At 40.5% G+C, this 19,187-nt stretch overlaps 1 protein-coding gene across 1 annotated transcript; it reads right to left on the bottom strand.

The window, feature by feature from the left end:
- Positions 1 to 14,738: 14,738 nt before the first annotated feature.
- On the bottom strand, positions 14,739 to 18,592 carry LOC132048800 (uncharacterized). Its single transcript, XM_059439484.1, has 4 exons — positions 18,073 to 18,592; positions 17,618 to 17,964; positions 17,378 to 17,498; positions 14,739 to 14,920 (listed from the first exon to the last, which is right to left on the bottom strand). Exons 1-4 carry the CDS (start codon positions 18,590 to 18,592, stop codon positions 14,739 to 14,741), a joined length of 1,170 nt encoding a protein of 389 aa, XP_059295467.1.
- Positions 18,593 to 19,187: the final 595 nt, after the last annotated feature.

Below are 19,187 nucleotides of genomic sequence, written 5' to 3'. Positions count from 1 at the left end.
GTATGAAAGATATATGTCGGGTAAGATATTGAAGTACGATTGAAATACAAGTTGAAGATTAAAAGGGAAAGTAAACAAAAGTGTAACGAGTGCGGTTTGAGTTGGGCATACGAGGTATGTTCATCATTTTTAAATCTTGTTGTTGATATTGGGAGCCACTGTGTGTTGTGATATGATATGATATGATATACATATATACATATGTTGGCCGTGAGGCATTGTTGGTATTTCTGCGTGCGAGTTTTGAGATAGTAACAATTACGGAGGAAACTACGCAAAATTTTCCTAGAAATAAAGAGAGAATGAGATATAGGTCTGTAACATGTCTTGAAAAGTCGTGCCAATGGTAATGATAAGATTTGATTAAGCTACGAGTACGGCTGACATCGAGAAGGAAGTTAACTGCTGAATTGATGGTGATAGCAATTAGGAGGTCGATATCGATATGGTAAAAAGAAATTAGAAAGGGCTTGTAATCCTAAGAGATGATTTAGAAAAGGGCTGGTAAATCTTGATGGAGTGTTATTTAAGGTACCGACTGAATTGATAAGCAGGGATGAATTATGACGAGCTTATAGTTAAAAGAAGTAATAGTATGATTAAGACAAGAGTACAGAGGAAAAAAAAAAGTGTCGGATATGAATGTATTGATAAGACAGCTTGTGAGATATTAAGGATAAAGTTGATCAGAAAGGGTAAAGGGTTAAGGAGTGTTACATTATAGGATTGATTACGAATAAGATGTAATGTGAATATAATGAGGACTGTTATGAAAACTGTTATGAAAATAAGCAAAGCCGAGTGAGAAGGCGGCCAAAGCTAGGATGTGATCTATGTAGCTAGAATACAAAGGCAAGTGTGAAACGGAAAAGCGAGCTATAGAACGAATAAGGAAGGCTTATCAAGTTCTGTAGGGAAAGTTTAGAATAAGGATTATATAATAACGGAAATGATAGTGAGCATAAGAAAAGCAAGGGTAGTTGGAAGAAGGAAATAAGAAGGGAGCGAGATAACAGTGTAGTAATAGGCCATGACATGTGTAGCCAAGGATACGAGTACTATAAGTGACGGGACTGTGAAAGACTCGGTTACAGAAAGGATGAGGAACGAGGTAAAATGAGAGTGGAAATCCAAAGGCCGATAACCAAGTATTTCTAAGTAACGGAGATCAAGGTGTGTTCATCACCATTGGGAATCTGGAAGTCTAGGACGGAAAGTAGTCATATCCGTAGGTGAAAAGTGAATATTGAGGATTGAAAGAGGGCTAAAATAGTAATTGTGGAGTCAGAAGAGTAAGAGACCCTTTCTAATTCGGAGGGAGATGTGTTATGAGAACGTTTCGAAATATGTTAAGACTTCAACTTACTCCAGATTATGTGATGAAGGTCATGCGGTGAGGTGGACGCTATCATACTAGTATTAAAGCATCGTAATTCATCAAAGTTCTAAGGTTAAGCGTCTTTGGAGTGAGAGAAATTTTAGGATGGGTGACCCCCTGGGAAGTGTACTAAAAGTCCTATAAAATCAGACACAGGAGAGCCAAACGGGAAACTAGAGTAGCCTAAGGGAAATTAGAGTATACAGAGTGGGTGGAAACCTTAAGAGGTCGCGTAGGCGGGCGGACTAGGCCGGTGAAGAGAAAGAAGGTGCATCACAGCTCTAGAATTAGGGTGAGTTTGAATGGCGTTTGGAAATATTTTGTAAGCGAGATGGTAGTAATTATATGTGCACGTATGTATATGATATCCCATACATGGCTATATCAGCGGGTATGTGTGTCCCGGCAATCGACGTTGCGGCATATTAAAGGCATTGGTCGGACAGGGTGGTAAGGTTAAAGTGACAAGCGTTATCAGGTAAGCGGATGCTATTTTCGCCACAGGGTAAGCTTGGAAAGTTCTAATACAATGATATTTGGAAAAGGAAGAAAGTGAGTAGATGGAAGGTAAGGATATCAAAATGTCGGACAAAGTGAAAAGTGAGAAACACGAGTGAGTAAAGCCTCAAGAGAGACGACGGGCAAAGCACGGGACTATTTGGGTAAACATCCGAAGGTAGGCGTGTGAAAGGGATAGAGTGTGGTAGTATGGAACAAAAGAGAAATGTGTGGGGTCGGAGAACAGACTTCGACAAGAGGGACGAAGGGATAGTGACCACGACGAGGAATGAGAAGTAAAAGAAAGAATGATTAGGCCGTGCAACGATGTTAAGAAATTTCTAACTCTCGAAAGATAAGTGCCGAAGACGATGGATACTAGAAACTATTGGTGTATTAGGACCCCCTTAATAAGGGGGGAAGAACATATTGGACTTGAAAGGGATTATGGCGTTCTCATGCTCTAGAAGGGGAAACTTATTAGCTTGGAGCCAGAATTCGGAACGTATCGGCATATCAGGAAGGTATCAGAAGGAAGCAGGAACGAATTGACAATTGTAATAAAAGGAACAACGATTGGTGGTTTGGAAATTTTTGAAGGAATGAAAAGACGCTGCTCCTATGAATGGAAATAAAAGAGTTCACCGGATATTAGAAAACATCTCACGGATTACTAATTATACTAAACATGGGAGCATATGCTATAGGATTATATGAACCGCTAACGTGAAGCTATGCCCAACTACAATTGTAAGAAGGCCACACTGGAAAGTCAACAAGGAATAACGACTGACGAAACGATCGCCAATACGAGGAAATCGAAGACACGTATACTGGTGTTATGAGAGAATAGTACAAGTGAGATCCCTAAAAGGGGGAAGTGAGTAAGGAAAATATAAGTGTAGAGATTAAAATGATGGATCCTAAGATGTGACAAGTATAGACCCTAAAACAAAAGTGAGAGTTATACAGAAATGGTATAGTGCCATCGTTATACATTTCAGCATGGACATTAAGTGAATCGATGAAAGGAACGTATTAGGATTAAGATTGAAAGTAAGGATTGAGGATCGAAGTGTGGAATTGTCTTGAAGGTACCGTAAGGAAAGACTCATAAGGAGGGAGCGAGTGAATAGAGTGCAAAGATTCTAAATGCACTCAGATATGAAAAACAGATGTAGTTTGAAGTGAGAATTTTTGTAGAAGCGAGTTTAATAAGATCTAAGGGTTAGTCAGCAAAGGAATAGAGTGATTGAAGGGTATCTTTTGAGATTGGACTGAAAATAATTCGTGAGGAAGCAAAGAAATTGAACAATATTCCAGTAAAGGGGACAAAGGTTGACAAGATATTGGAATAACTACGATGCTTACTATGGTATGATCACCCAGTAAAAGGAGACCACAAAACAGCGCGACCTGGACAATTGAATGATTAGGTCGTAGGAAATAGATGCAATGGTGCATCGATTATGATAGCATTAAAGGAAGAAGATCATTGAAGGAGGGATTCAAGATATTCCAGGTGTAAGTATACAAATTACCGATAGCCAGGCTTAGCATAAGGACCCTTATTAAGAGAAAAAGAAAAGAGAGAATCGAGTAAAGCGTAGGGCGAAAAGAAATTTCGGTGTTATACCAACTGGAAAATAAAATACCGCAATGATCGACCCAGTCGCTATAGAAGGGAACGCAAGGGATGACGATGCTACGAGTTCAAAAGAATGGAAGAGTTGATAGTGATTATGACGTGAGTTTCGTCTTATTTTAACATTCGAGGACGAATGTTCAAAAGGGGGGAAGGATGTTACATCCCGTATTCTCGTGCGTTGAGTTGCATCATAGGTTAGTCACATAAGCTCAAAGGACGGATTATGTTTGAAGTTATAAGTGTTTATATTATGTTCAACAAGTGATAAGCAAGTGCGCGAAGGTTGGAGGTTAAACGAATCGGAAGTAAAATAAAATAAGTTTTGCTAAGTTTGGGATGTTGAATAAGTTATACGAGCCGTATGGAGTTTTGGGCATATCCAAGTATGCAAATAAAGAGATCGGTGTATAAAAATTTTAGGTCTCGAAATAATTTCCGCGGGATGAACGTGGCGCTACGGAGTTTGCTACAGTGACTTCGGAGCAGCTATATAAAGGGGCTTAACCCCTCATTTTCAGCCAAGAATCAGCCCAAAAACATTCCAAAAAATTCCCCAACCTTCCACCACCAACTTTTAGCCCGAAACCAGGTATAATTCCCAAATTTCGGTCCAGACAGCGTATAGTTGCGACTTCAAAACTGCGTATTGAGGCTTTGTGGCTTAAGTTCAAGGTGGAGGAGTAAATATATAACATTATTATCGAGGGAAAGGTATGAATCTCTTTCTATTTGTGTTAATATTGGTTTATTTACGGAGAAAGAGCTGTAAAATCGCTATAAAATGGTTCCGTGATGAAAATATGGGACAAACACCATATGGAATGTTTATGAAGTTGGAAATATTATGGTTAATATTGGTATTGTTGGAATTGTTGTTGGTTGTTGAATTGAGAATTCGGGCTAGGCATATAAACGGGGGAGATCTTTGCCGATTTTCGATGAGAATATAGAATAGTTTGATTTGAAACTTGATACAAGTGTGCGATGAAGAGGCTAATGTTAATGTAAATCCTCTTAAATGTAGACTTGCACGCTCGGGCAAATAAGCGTAGCTAATAGGAGGCGGAACAGGTATATAAAGCTTACCCTTTCTTTCTTTTGGCATGTCTTAGACGTAAGTAAGATATGATATGTTACGAGCTTTGGGGTAACTCTATTCATAAGATCCGAGTATGTCTACGATTCTTATTCACTTCTTGATGTCAGCATTCCTAATATAGTCGAGCTATGGTCCTTGTGTCTTTTGTATGATTGCATAGTAAATGTTGCATAAAGAGTTCTTGTTCCTAAAGGATTCTATGTTGAATAAGGTCCCTAACTTTCATAGACAGAACCGGATCGCTTCGATACGTTCGTAGAAGATTCTATAGCATATAATGTCTATAACTTTCATAGGCGGGCTCGGATTGGTTTGATGCATGTCTACGATCCCTGAGATTCTTTTTAACGTAGTCCTAACGGCATTTAGAACGGATTTATCATGACTATTGTTGATACTTGAGCATTGATTTCTCATGACTACCGTTTGATACTCGAGCGTTGATTTGTCTACTTATCTATCGAGTCTTAAAGATGATTTATGTGCATATGGTTTCTCACTACTCTGCTCGTGCCAGCCTCAATATGTCCTTCACTGAGTCCCGGGCCAGGACACGTATTCGTGCACACTCCACTGCATTGTTCACCGAGTCCCTCACTAGAGGGCCGGGTACGGTATATATATATGATGATGGCGCCGGGGACAGGATCCCCTTTACCGAGTCCCTCATTAGAGGGCCGGGACACGTTATATGTATATATGACGGAGACAGGATCTCCTTCACCGAGTCCCTCACTAGAGGGCCGGGTACGGTATATATATGATGATGATATGATTTTACTTACCGAGTCCCTCACTAGAGGACCGGGACACGTTATACATGTATATGTACATGAGTTATGTTTTAAAGGCAAGCCTTATGGGTTTCTAGCTATTGTACTAATTTTCTACGCTCCTTATCCCAGCATGACCCTGTTTACTACATTCCACGCTTTACATGCTCAGTACATATTCCGTACTGACCCCCTTTCTTCGGGGGCTGCGTTTTATGCCACGCAGGTGTATGCAGATGAGTAGAGAACGCTAGTAGAATATGTTCCAGCTGGATTGGCGAGCTCCATTTCCTCGGTCTTCTTGCCGAGTCGAGTATCTATGTTATGACATCTTGAGTTATGTTAGAGACTTTGCGGACGAGTCACGTTTGTAGCATGTCGATCTTGTAAGCGGCTACCGTAAGCCGATGTGCTATTATGCATTTTGTTACAGGTTTCATATGTTTACAGATTTTACTTGATTTGAGAAAGACGAAAGGCAGGTTGTTCTTTGAAGAGCTTTCATTACGCACTCATTTTATGATTAAGAGTCCAGTAAGATTGTGAGTATAACGAGAACCAGCGGGTTCGCTCGGCCCTAAGTAAGGGTCGGGTGCCCATCATGCCCCATCAGGATTGGGGTGTGACAGTATAAAGGGCATAAACCTGACCAATTATCAAACCAAAACGTCTTTGAACCCATTCTAGGTCCACGATTTGATGATCAATCAAGTCCCTTGCTTGAAGCAGTTTCCTCCAAATGTGAGATCCTCTCTTCCAAGGTACCAGAATAGGATTATTTTTCTTCAAGTATTTGTTGCTCATGAATGCACTCCACAAAGAAGGTTTAGTTCTGACATTCCACCATAACTTAGCATACAATGCCATTGACATGTCACTAAGGGATCTGAATCCTAGTCCACCTTCATCTTGAGGCAAGCATACTGTATACCACTTTGTCCAATATGTACCCCTCTCACCAATGGTATTGCTCCAAAAGAATTGAGCAAATATCTTGTGAAGCTTTTCAATAACAAAAGAAGGTGGATCAATTGCTGACAGCAAATGCATTGGCATTGCTTGTAGAACATGCTTCAGCAACATGGCTCTTCCACCAAATGATAATAATTTTCCTTTCCACCGTTGAAGCCTGTTTCTAACTTTGGCAATCAATTCTGAGTAAAATGACATTTGTGGTCTGGCATAAAAGATGGTACAACCTAAGTATATTAATGGACAATTCTTCCTTGCAATACCAGTGATTCTCTCCACCTTTTGGAACACCTCATTATCCACCCTGTCATGCAAATATATAGAACTTTTGACTTATTAATCAGCTGCCCAGAAGCCTGCCCAGAAGCTTGTTCATATGCCCAGAAGCGGTTCATACTCCTTCATAACATTCATAATTAGGCCCAAGGATGTATCACAGGAGGATGAGAAGATGATGGTGTCATCTGCATAGGATAAGTGGTTGATTTTTGGACTCCATTTAGGCAAGCCAAAGCCATTAAACTACAGGTTCTCATGTAGTGCATTCAATCCCCTAGATAACACCTCAGCAGCCAATATGAACAATGTAGGTGACAAAGGATCACCTTGTTTGACACCCCTAGTAGAATGGAAAAAACCATAAGGTTGACCATTCACTAACACTGAGTACCAGTTATTTCCAATAATCTCATAGATCAGACGAATGAATTGTTCACCAAATCCCATTTGTCTCAGAACATTTGTAAGACAATCTATCATATGCCTTTGTCATGTCCAACTTCATGACTACATTTGGAACAATTTGAGGATTTCCATTTTTAGTTCTCAGTCTGATATTAGTGATGATCTCTTGTGTTAATAGAATGTTTTCTACATTGCTCCTTCCTCTCACAAATCCTGCTTGATTTTGAGATATCAAATCTAGAAGCAAATGAACTAGTCTTTCATGCACAACTCTAGAAAATACCTTGTTTATAAAATTGCTCAAACTTATAGGCCTCATGTCACTAAAAGCTTGTACCTCCTTCTTCTTTGGTAATAAAACAAGGTTAGTGTGAGTTATGTATCTTGGCAGTTCAAATCCCCTGAAGAAATCCCAAACCATGTGAAATATGTCATCACTAACTATGTCCCAACATTTTTGAAAAAACAGGCCAGTGAAGCCATCAGGTCCACATGCACTTTCACTATTTAAACCAAAAACTACCTGCTTCACTTTATCTTTTGTAGGATTTGCAATCAATTCTTCATTTTGTTCTTTTGAAATCATGTGTCACACCCCGACAAGGAGTATGAGGGGCTCCGCCCCGTAGGCTGGAGACCACCTGAACGAATAGCTACTTTGAACATCATATACCGTAATTCAAGGAACACCTGCACGCAGAAAAGGCCCAACATGGAAATATCCAATAATCCAACATTTCTATACACGAACCGGCAAGGTCGCTATGACATCACGAGTATCATAAAGCCGGCAAGGCTCACAGGAAAGTATCACAAATCAAAACAAGGCTAATGCGACCAAACACAATATATACATCCCCCACTATGTCTATGAGCCTCTAAGAGTGTACACGTGAACATATATTACACTAGCAGAAAAGTACCAAAAGATAGCAAGTCCGGAGTAGTGGTACTTACTGACACCGCTAAGCTGGAAAATCCTACTGCGGTCGCTCCTCAATAACCCTATCAGAGCCTGTAGCACGAAATGCAGTGTCCCGTGCAATGGGATGTCAGTACGGATAAAAGTATGTAAACCAGGAGAGTAACAACATAATTAAGATATAATGCAACATTAATAAGGGCAAAAGAAAACTGAACGTCTGGAAGTAGCACGAGATACAATGCATGATAAAATCATTTGTATGCATATATATATATATAAATACATAACAAATAGTATCCACGCCCGACCATAAGGCTCGGTGTTATATGTGCAAAATCATGCCCGGTCGTTAAGGCTCGGTGTCATACATAATATCATGCCCGACCATTTATGCTCGGTGTTATCATCATTAACCGTCGTCTGGGCCTCCCGCTTCCGGGGCGATATCATAACATGCCCACTGCAGCGGTGTGCGCATCTACGTGCCATGCCCGGCCGACTATAGCACGGTATGGTGTAGTAAAATAGTGCAATACATTTATATATATATATACAATGCATGAGAAGTCAATAATCTGACCTTGGCCCTTCGGAGTGACATAAGGTTGGTAGCCTCCGAATAACTTATGGAATTCGTATCAAGTCCAAAGAAGTGATTGATGATTATAAGTAATATAATATTTTAAGAATCAATCAAGTAACAAGACGTTAAGATTTGAAATACAAAGCATGGGAATGGAGTGGATTTGTTATGGAATGCTCGTGTTTATGTACTAGTTGGATTTGTGCCAAAGAAAGACGGAAACAAACACCTTACATACCTATCCATCAAGCCACCACTTAAAGAATCCCTTACTTCGATGCTTGCCCTTCATCCGAACCTATATATCAAGAAATAAATATTCCATCATAGTTCCATCAACTTATAAGCACTACTTATTGAAGACTAATTTGGGTTACGAAAATTTGGGCAGCATTTCCCCTATATTATCCACTTCCTCCACATACCAAAACAACTCCTAAATAATACAAACAACATCAACTACAACACCATCAAGATCATACAAGACAAATATGTATATTTTCATCCAAAACTCTCTTCAAAATTCAATCCATAAGCCAACAACACCAACACAATAATTATAACTCTTATTCTTATAAATATTCCTAAATCAACCTTAATAAAGAGAAATTCACACCTTACATTCGCTAGAATAGGAAGATCTTCAATACCTACTTGAATCAGGGCCAACTCCAATGCAAAACAAAACTATAATCCCGACTACATGCTGTCCGGACCTCGATTAATACTTCGTCACTCAAAATTACTCAAAATCCTCACTTTAATGGTATATATATGCCCTTATATACTTGCTGAATTTTCTGGAATATTTGGGAAGTTTTTATGAAGAAAAAAATGGGGTTTTCCCCTTATATAGTGGTTTAGAGTCGGTTGGCACTGTAGTACTGTAGCAGCGTGCCCTGCTCTGCCCGCCTAATTTGTAACGTCCCTAATTCTCTACTCTGACGTCGTATCGATGAGCGGTTTGTTGCATTGGAAACTAGACTTCATGAACTTTAACTTAGGCTTTTGCTTTGCTTCAAAACTCCTCATTTAATAAAAGATATTCTTTCTCAAAGTTGGACTAAAATTGCCCGTTATGTTTTTCATAAAATCCAACAAACTTACTTTGCTTGATCCACTTGCCCTTGAATCCTTCCATAGCTTATTATATGAACTTAAACCCTTGTAACCATGAGATAGGTGCATACAATCTCACATATCCTAGGAAGTCCTCTAGGTCTACACTCAAAACAACTAATGCCTAATAGATTTCACATACAAAACTACGAGGGGTAACATTCCCCCCCCCCCCTCAAAACCATTCGTCCTCGAATGTTGGAATACTCGAGGGTTAATCAAACTTCCACAAAACGTTAGTAAAGTATCTCTTGTGATTGGAGCACTACTAATTTTCATATATGTCACAAGTCCTAATCACAAGCCCTACATGATACCGTAATCAATGACACGCGGTCATGCAATGATTAGAATAATATTTCTCATCTTATTGACCCTCAAGGGTTGGGGTATGACTTTTACCTTGTGGGTGATTTACGGAGAAGGAAGAATCTTGCAAGACTTCTTCTGGGACGGTATTAGCTGGGGCAAGGAATAAATGAGAGTACTTGGACTTCATTTTTGCTTCAGTTTCCCACGTCATCTCTTCCCTATCTTTACTCCTCCATAGAACCTTTACTGAAGCCACATCTTTATTTCTGAGTCTGCGGACTTGTCTGTCGAGAATAGCAATTGGTTCTTCCTCGTATGTCAGATTCTATGTGACTTGGATGTCATTAACAGGTACGACTCCGGAGGGATCTCCAACACAATTTCTCAGCATGGATATATGAATAACTGGATGAACTGCTTGCAGTTCTGATGGTAAATCCAATTCATAAGCTACTTGCCTACCTTTCAGACGATCTTATAAGGTCTGATATATCGGGGATTAAGTTTCCCTTTCTTACCAAACCGCATGACGCCTTTCATTGGTGATATCTTCAGAAACACCCAATCACCTATTTGAAACTCTAATTCTCGTCGTCATACGTCTGCATAAGATTTCTGACGACTCTAAGCTGTACGCAATCGTTCCTCAATAAGCTTTACCTTTTCAATAGCTTGATGAACGAGGTCCGGCCTAAAAAATTTGCTTCTCCGACTTCAAACCAACTGGCAGGGGACCTACACTTCCTACCATATAGGCTTAAATACGAGCCATTTTGATACTGGCATGATAGCTATTGTTATAAGCAAACTCTAGCAAAGGCAAATGATCATCCCAACTTTCTTGGAAATCCAGTACACAGGCTCGTAACATATCTTCCAATTTCTAAATAGTCCGCTCAGCCTGCTCGTCTAACTGCGGATGGAAAATCGTAATAAGATTTACTCGAGTCCCAAGGCTTTCCTGAAAAGATTTTCAAAACTTTGCCGTAAACTGAGCGCCCCTGTCAGAAATAATGGACACAGGAATGCCGTGAAGACGCACAATCTCTTTAAGATACAATTTAGCATAGTCTTCAGCAGCATAGGTGGTTCTTACTGGCAAGAAACAGGCTGATTTGGTTAGCCTATTGACAATTACCCAAATAGAATCGAATTTGGGATGAGAACGGGGAAATCCCGTGATGAAATCCATATTAATCACTTCCCATTTCCATGCTGGGATCTCCATTTCTTGTAATAAGCCACTGGGTTTCTGATGTTCGGTCTTTACCTATTGGCAAGTGGGGCATTGAGCTACAAAGTTAGCAATATCTTTCTTAATACCATTCCACCAATAAAAGCCCTTGAGGTCATGATACATCTTAGTGGATCCGGGATGAATGGAATACTGGGAGTAATGAAATTATGACATGATCTTGTCCCGAAGCCCGGTTACATTTGGAACGCATAGACGACCTCGATGTTTGAGAACCCCATTTGAATCAAGTTCAAAGGCTGAGATCAGATTTTGTTGCACTCCTTCCTTAATATTAACTAAAACTGGATCTTCATATTGTTGAGTCTTTACATCTGAGGCAAGAGTCGATTGGGATATATTCTGTAAAGCAATTCCAGTGTCTTCCGAATCTAGTAGGCGAACTCCCAGATTCGCTAAACGATAAAGTTCCTCAGTCATTTCCAACTTTTCCACTGGCACATACAATAAACTACCTATTGATTTGCGACTTAGAGCTTAGCTACAACATTAGCTTTGCCAGGGTGATATAAAATCTCAGCATCATAATCCTTTAACAATTCGAGCCATCTTCATTACCTCAAATTCAATTCCTTTTGCCTAAATATATATTGAAGGCTTTTATGGTCCGTATAGATATCAACATGAACTCCATATAAATAATGTCGCCATATCTTTAGAGCGTGAATCACTGTGGCCAGCTCTAGATCATGGGTTGGATAATTTTGCTCGTGATTCCGTAGTGGTCGGGAGGCATAAGCAATCACCTTACCATTTTGCATCAACACACATCCCAGGCCGGTGTGTGACGTATCACAGTATACAGTGTAACCCTCGATGCCTTCTGGAAGGGTGAGGACAGAAGTAGATGTCAACTTGTCTTTCAATTTCTGGAAACTCCACTCACACTCTTCTGACCATTGAAACTTGGCCCTTTTCTAAGTTAATTTTGTAAGGGGAGCTGCTATAGAAGAAAATCCTTCCACAAATCTCCGATAATACCCCGCAAGACCCAAGAAACTTTAAATTTCTGAAGCTGTTGTTGGCCGGGGCCAATTCTTAACAGCTTCGACCTTCCGATCATCAACTTTAATACCCTCATCAGACACAATATGGCCTAGAAAAGCCACTGAAGTCAGCCAGAATTCACATTTGGAAAATTTCGCATACAACCTTTGATCTCGCAATGTTTGCAACACCTTTCGGAGATGATCAGCATGTTCCATTTCTGAACGAGAATATACCAAGATATCGTCAATGAATACAATAACAAAAACATCCAAGAAGGGTCGGAATACGGTGTTCATTAGCGCCATAAACGCCGCAGGAGCATTTGTCAATCCGAAAGACATAACTAAGAATTCAAAATGCCCATATCTCGTTCGGAAAGACGTATTCGGAATGTCTTCCCCTTTTACAAGTAGCTGATGATACCCTGACCTTAAGTCAATCTTTGAGAAGCATTTAGCACCTTGTAGCTGGTCAAACAAATCATCAATTCTAGGCAATGGATATTTGTTCTTGATAGTCGCCTTATTCAATTGCCAATAGTCAATACACATTCTTAGTGAGCCATCCTTCTTGCGCACAAATAATACCGGTGCTCCCCATGGAGAAGTACTGGGCCTAATGAAGCCCTTGTCTAACAAGTCCTGCAATTGCACCTTCAATTTCTGCAATTCGGCAGGGGACATATGATAAGGAGAAATGGAGATGGGTTGAGTACCCGGATACACATCAATCGCAAATTCGATTTCTCTTTCGGGAGGGACACCAGGGAATTCATCGGGGAACACATCCTGAAATTCCTTGACTACAAGAACGAATTGCAAGGTTGGTGGTTCGGCTTCAGTGCTCTAACTCGAATCAAATGATAAATATAACCTTTGAAAATCATTTTTCGCGCCTTAAGGTAGGAAATAAACCTACCCTTTAGTGCCGGAGTATTGCCCTTCCATTTGAGAACCGGCTCACCCGAGAACTGAAATTTCACAGTTTTGGACCAACATTCCACATTGGCATAGCAAAAGGCTAACCAATCCATACCCATGATAGCGTCAAAGTCTACCATTTCTAACTCCATCAAATCAGCAAAAGTTTCACGACCACATATCGTAACCACGCACTTGCGATAAATTCATCTTGCAATAACAGGTTTTCCGACCGGAGTAGAAACTAAGAAAGGCTTGGACAAAGATTCGGGCTTTATACCAAACTTATCAGCAATATAAGGTGTGATATAAGATAGTGTAGAACCCGGATCGATCAATGCATAGACATCATAAGAACAAATGGATAAAATACCTGTCACAACATCTGGAGACGACTCAAGATCCTGTCGTCCTGTAAGTGCACAAATACGCTTCTGGTTGCTGCCGGAACCAGACACTTGACCTCTTCCCCTACCTCTACCTGCTGGGGCTGGAGAAGAACCTTGTCTAGGAGGTCGAACAGAAGATAAAGAACCTGTGATCGAACCTGTCGGCTGAGCCGGGCCTCCTCTACCACGAGATGGGCAGTTTTTCATAACATGACCAGGCTGCTCACAAGAGTAACACACCCCCATACCCTGGCGGCACTGGCCAAAATGGCCCTTACCGCACTGATCACAACGGGGCAGTGGGGGCCTTACCTGGCTTGATTCTCCCCTATAAGAAGGAATTGGCGCTCTCAAACTCTGACTCAGTCCGAAAAAAGTGGGTCGATCATAGCGCTGCCTTGAAAATCGAGAGGGGGCACTACCCGCTGAAAGGGCTGATCTTCTATAAGAATAGGGCCTATAACCTTCCTGATAAGCACCTGAATAACCTGCGGATCTGGCCCGCTTATAACTGCCCCTACTCGGGTCTTGCTCAGTTCACTGTTGGCGTTCAATGTCTTCCAAATTTTTAGCGTACGCCTGAATACGAGCAATATTCATACCACCTTGTAATGAAGCCATCATACAATCCTTAATCAAGTGATGCCCAAGTCCAGTCACGAAACGATGTACCCTATCTTCCATTTCGGCTACCATCGCCGGAGCATATCTAGCTAAGGAGTTAAACTTCAAACTATATTCCCGAACGCTCATATTGTTCTGGCGAAGCAATAGAAACTCATCAGCCCTAGCCCGGCGAACCTCAGCGGGCAGATAATGATCTAAAAAGGCCCTGGTGAATTCGGACCATACTGCTGGAGGTGCATTCTGCCCTCTCGACTGTTGCCAGGACTCATACCATACTGCGGCCACATCCCACAGTCTATAAGAAGCTAGCTCCACTGATTCTGTATCAGAAGCATGCATTACCCTCAAAGCGCAGCCCATTCGATCTACAAAGTTCTGAGGATCATCCTTCAGGTTTGTCCCCATGAAAATCGGAGGGTCCAAAGTAAGAGTGTCACACATGCGGGAACTAATAGCCCTGTCTGGAAGGACACCCTACCGCTGGGTCTGAGAAGCCACCAATCTGGTCAGTAACTGGACTATATCTCGCAAGTCTTATTCTGTAGCAGCGGGGGGAGGAGCTGGGGCTAAGGAGCCGGAGGGACTGGAGCCCTATCCTGCTCTTCTGCGACTGACGGAGTAGAGGTAGCATGCAAGGGGGTAGCGCTCTGAGCCTCGCTATGCTCTAACTCAGCTGGGGGTACTTGGCTCGGGCCTTCCCCAACAGTGCCCAGTATTCTGCTGACTTTCTTCTTCCTCAGAGGCATCGCTGAAAATTAAACACGAAAAGATTAGATAGTTGCATTCTTAACTTAGCTCTATCGCACGATCTAGATCATGAAGAAAAGTGTCTTCCTAAATGCCCTGTAGCCTCCTGGCTATAGATATGGTGCACGACATAACGATAACTAGGACTCTACTGGACACGGCTCATAGACGTCCCTAGGACTGAACTGCTCTGATACTAATTTGTCACACCCTGACGAGGAGTATGACGAGCTCCGCCCCGTAGGCCAGAGACCACCTGACCTAACAGCTACTTTGAACATCATATACCGTAATTCAAGGAACACCTGCACGCAGAAAAGGCCCAACATGAAAATATCCAATAATCCAAAATTTCTATACATATGCGAACTGGCAAGGTCGCTATAACATCACGAGTATCATAAAGCCGGCAAGGCTCACGGGAAAGTATCACAAATCAAAACAAGGCTAACGTGACCAAACACAATATATACATCCCTCACTATGTCTATGAGCCTCTAAGAGTGTACATGTGAACATATATTACACTAGCAAAAAAGTACCAAAAGATAGCAAGTCCGGAGTAGTGGTACTTGCTGACACCGTTGAGCTGGAAAATCCTACTGCGGTCGCTCCTCAATAACCCCTGTCGAGCGCACGCACGAAATGCAGCGTCCTGTGCAATGGGACGTTAGTACGGATAAAAGTACTGAGTATGTAAGGCAGGAGAGTAACAACATAATTAAGATATAATGTAACATTAATAAGGGCAAAAGAAAACTGAATGTCTGGAAGTAACACGACATACAATGCATGTATATATATATATATATATATATATATATATATATATATATATATATATATATAAATACATAACAGATAGTATCCATGCCCGATCGTAAGGCTCGGTGTTATATGTGTAAAATCATGCCCGGCCGTTAAGGCTCGGTGTCATACATAATATCATGCCCACCATTTATTTTCGGTGTTATCATCATTAGCTCGCGTCCGGGCCTCCCGCGTCCGGGGCGATATCATAACATGCCCACTACAGTGGTGTGCGCATCTACGCGCCATGCCCGGCCGACTATAGCGCGGCACGGTGTAATAAAATAGTGCAATACGTTTATATATATATACAATGCATGAGAAGTCAATAATCTGACCTTGGGAGTGACATAAGGTCGGTAGCCTCCGAATAACTTATGGAATTCGTATCGAGTCCAAAGAATTGATCGATGATGATAAGTAAAATAATATTTGAAGAATCAATCAAGTAACAAGCCATTAAGATTTGAAATACAAAGCATGGGAATGGAGTGGATTTGTTATGGAAAGCTCGTGTTTATGTTCTAGTTGGATTCGTGCCAAAGAAAGAGGGAAACGAACACCTTGCATAACTTATCCGTCAAGCCACCACTTAAAGAATCCCTTACTCTGATGCTTTCCCTTCACCCGAACCTATACATCGAGAAATACATCTTTAATCATACTTCCATCATATTTCCATCAACTTATAAGCACTACTTATTAAAGACTAATTTGGGTTACGAAAATTTAGGCAGCATCTCCCCTATATTAACAACTTCCTCCACATATCAAAACAACTCCCAAACAATACAAACAACATCAATAACAACACCATCAAGATTCTACAAGACAAATATGTATATTTTCATACAAAACTCTCTTCAAACTTCAATCCATAAGCCAACAACACCAGCACAATAATTATAACTCTTATTCTCATAAATATTCCTAAATCAACCTTAATAAAGAGAAATTCACACCTTACCTTCACTAGAATAGGAAGATCTTCAATATCTACTTGAATCCGGGCCAACTCCAACGCAAAACAAAACTATAATCGCGACAACACGCTATCCGGACCTCGATTAATACTCCGTCACTCAAAATTACTCAAAATCCTCACTTTAATGGTATATATATGCCCTCATATACTTGCTGAATTTTCTGGAATAGTTGGGAAGTTTTTATGAAGAAAAAAATGAGGTTTTGCCCCTTATATGGGTTAGAGTCGGTTGGCACTATAGCAGCGCGCCCTGCTCTACCCACCTAAATTGTAACGTCTCTAATTCTCTACTCCGATGTCGTATCGATGAGCGGTTTGTTACGTTGGAAACTAGACTTCATGAACTTTAACTTAGGCTTTTGCTTTGCTTCAAAACTTCTCATTCACTAAAAGATATTCTGTCTCAAATTTGGACTAAAATTGCCCCTCATATTTTCCATAAAATCCAACAAACTTAATTTTCTTGATCCACTTGCCCTCCAATCCTTCCATAGCTTATTATATGGACTTAAACCCTCGTAACCATGAGATAGGTGCATACAATCTCACATATCCTAGGAAGTCCTCCAGGTCTACACTCAAAATAACTAATGCCTAATAGATTTCACGTACAAAACTCCGAGGTGTAACATCATGGATGGTACATGTTTTAGGATATCAAACTGTGTAGGAACATCAGTTTTATGAAATTGTGCCTGATAAAATCTGACTGCTTCTTCTGCAATTTCATTCTCCTGATTAAGCCAAATTCCTGCACTGTTTGTTGCAAGCTCTTTCTTCTTCCCTTCACATGAGCATGGAAAAATTTGGAATTTTTATCCCTCTCTTAAAACCAGGACATGCCTGCCTTTTGTTTCCAAAATTCCTCCTCCAAATGCAGTACTCTTGTCAATCAGTCTAAACTTTCATGAGTTTTTCCCTGTTGGCATATGATGGATTGGCTTCAAAAATTGCTTCATGAGCTTTAATGACATCCTCCAAATTTGTAATCTTCTGAAAAATGTCACCATAAGTACTTTTACTCCAAGTTGATAACACTTTCTTCATTTTCTTCAGTTTCACATTGAAAGTCATGAAAGAGTTGGCCAATACATCAGTCTCCCAATTATATTTCACCACATCCAAGAAAGTATCATGTTTAGTCCAGAAATTCAAGAATTTGAATGACTTCTTAAATTGCTGAACTTGTTGTTTGCATTCAAGTAGTAGTGGTAAATGATCTGAACCAAACTTAATCAAATGTGTGATTTCTAATCTTGGAAACAGCTGTTGAAGTTCAAAGTTGCCTAACCACCTGTCTAATCTCTTGGACACATAATCATCTTCCCCCCTCCCATTCTACCAAGTGAAAATGCTACCTTCATAGCCCAGGTCTGAGAGATTGCATGATTGAATACAATGCCTAAAATCTTCTACTTCATTCAGTGTAACTGGCAGTCCCCCATATTTCTCTTCTTCATCAATAATGACATTAAAATCACCTCCCACAAGCCAAGGTAATGTCTTGTCTGATGCTAAGTGATACAAGGATTCCCACAATTCTCTTCTTTCAATCCTGTCACATTTGGCATGCACCAGTGTAACAATCATCTCTGTGCTATTGTTAGAGTTGGACAACTTCAATGTCATTTGCTGGACACTGTCTACAAGCACATTTACTTCATATTCAGCATCCACAAAGGCCCATATTTTGCCTGAAACACTGCATAATGCAGTTTCCAGGCCTAATCTTCTCCTGTAACTATCCAACTTATAAGCTTGTTGGAAAGGCTCCATCAAACCTATAAGGAAGAATATGTGTTTAGTATGCATTGACAAAAGCCTTTTGAAGGCTTTTTTGATGTTCACTGATCTAATATTCCATATTAGTGCATTCATCACGAATTATGGGATTTAGAATTAGTCCTCCTTGTTGTCACCCCTAAAACATAAGGTGTATCTTTTGTTGCCTTTTTCCTTGTTTTTCCTGCACCCTTTGCCACCTGCCTAAGAGATATATCACCTCCTTTGCAGCATTCAAAAAATTATGTGCAGTGGACTCCTCATCCATGTCTATTCTAGCTTCATTACCAATAGGAAATGCAACTTGCATGTGCCCAGTTGCATGAATATTAGCAACTTGATTATGGTTTTTACCAGAACCATATTGTACCAGTTGATTATTCTTCCCACTTGATCTTCCTTGGTTAGAACTTACAACCTTTCTTGAATTACTACTATTGTTCTGATTTGCCATACCTATTGCTGCATTGTTCTGTTGCTGCTTTTGATGTACATTATTATTCTTTTGTACTTGAACTACTCTTGCTGGTGTAGTATCCACAGTTTCCTCCTTCTCCTCAGCCTGTATATTGGTAGAAACACTTGCACTACCCTTTGAATCTTGTATAGATTGCTGCTGTCTGATTGCAACATCTTGAGCTTCCTCTTCATCCATCTCTTGACTCTGCATGCTATCTAACATTTGTACCTT

This window comes from Lycium ferocissimum, chromosome 3 (assembly GCF_029784015.1).
Source record: "Lycium ferocissimum isolate CSIRO_LF1 chromosome 3, AGI_CSIRO_Lferr_CH_V1, whole genome shotgun sequence".
Lineage (NCBI taxonomy): Eukaryota > Viridiplantae > Streptophyta > Magnoliopsida > Solanales > Solanaceae > Lycium > Lycium ferocissimum.
This window is presented reverse-complemented; position numbering and strand designations above follow the sequence as displayed.

What these genes read in the sequence shown, in the direction of transcription:
- LOC132048800 (XM_059439484.1), bottom strand. Translation starts at nt 18,592, where the DNA reads ATGAATGCACTAATATGGAATATTAGATCAGTGAACATCAAAAAAGCC. An exon ending in ACAGGGAAAAACTCATGAAA is followed by an intron (nt 17,499 to 17,617) that starts GTTTAGACTGAT and finishes GCTCATGTGAAG; the next exon opens with GGAAGAAGAAAGAGCTTGCA. An exon ending in AAAACTGATGTTCCTACACA is followed by an intron (nt 14,921 to 17,377) that starts GTTTGATATCCT and finishes TTTAATTTTCAG; the next exon opens with CGATGCCTCTGAGGAAGAAG.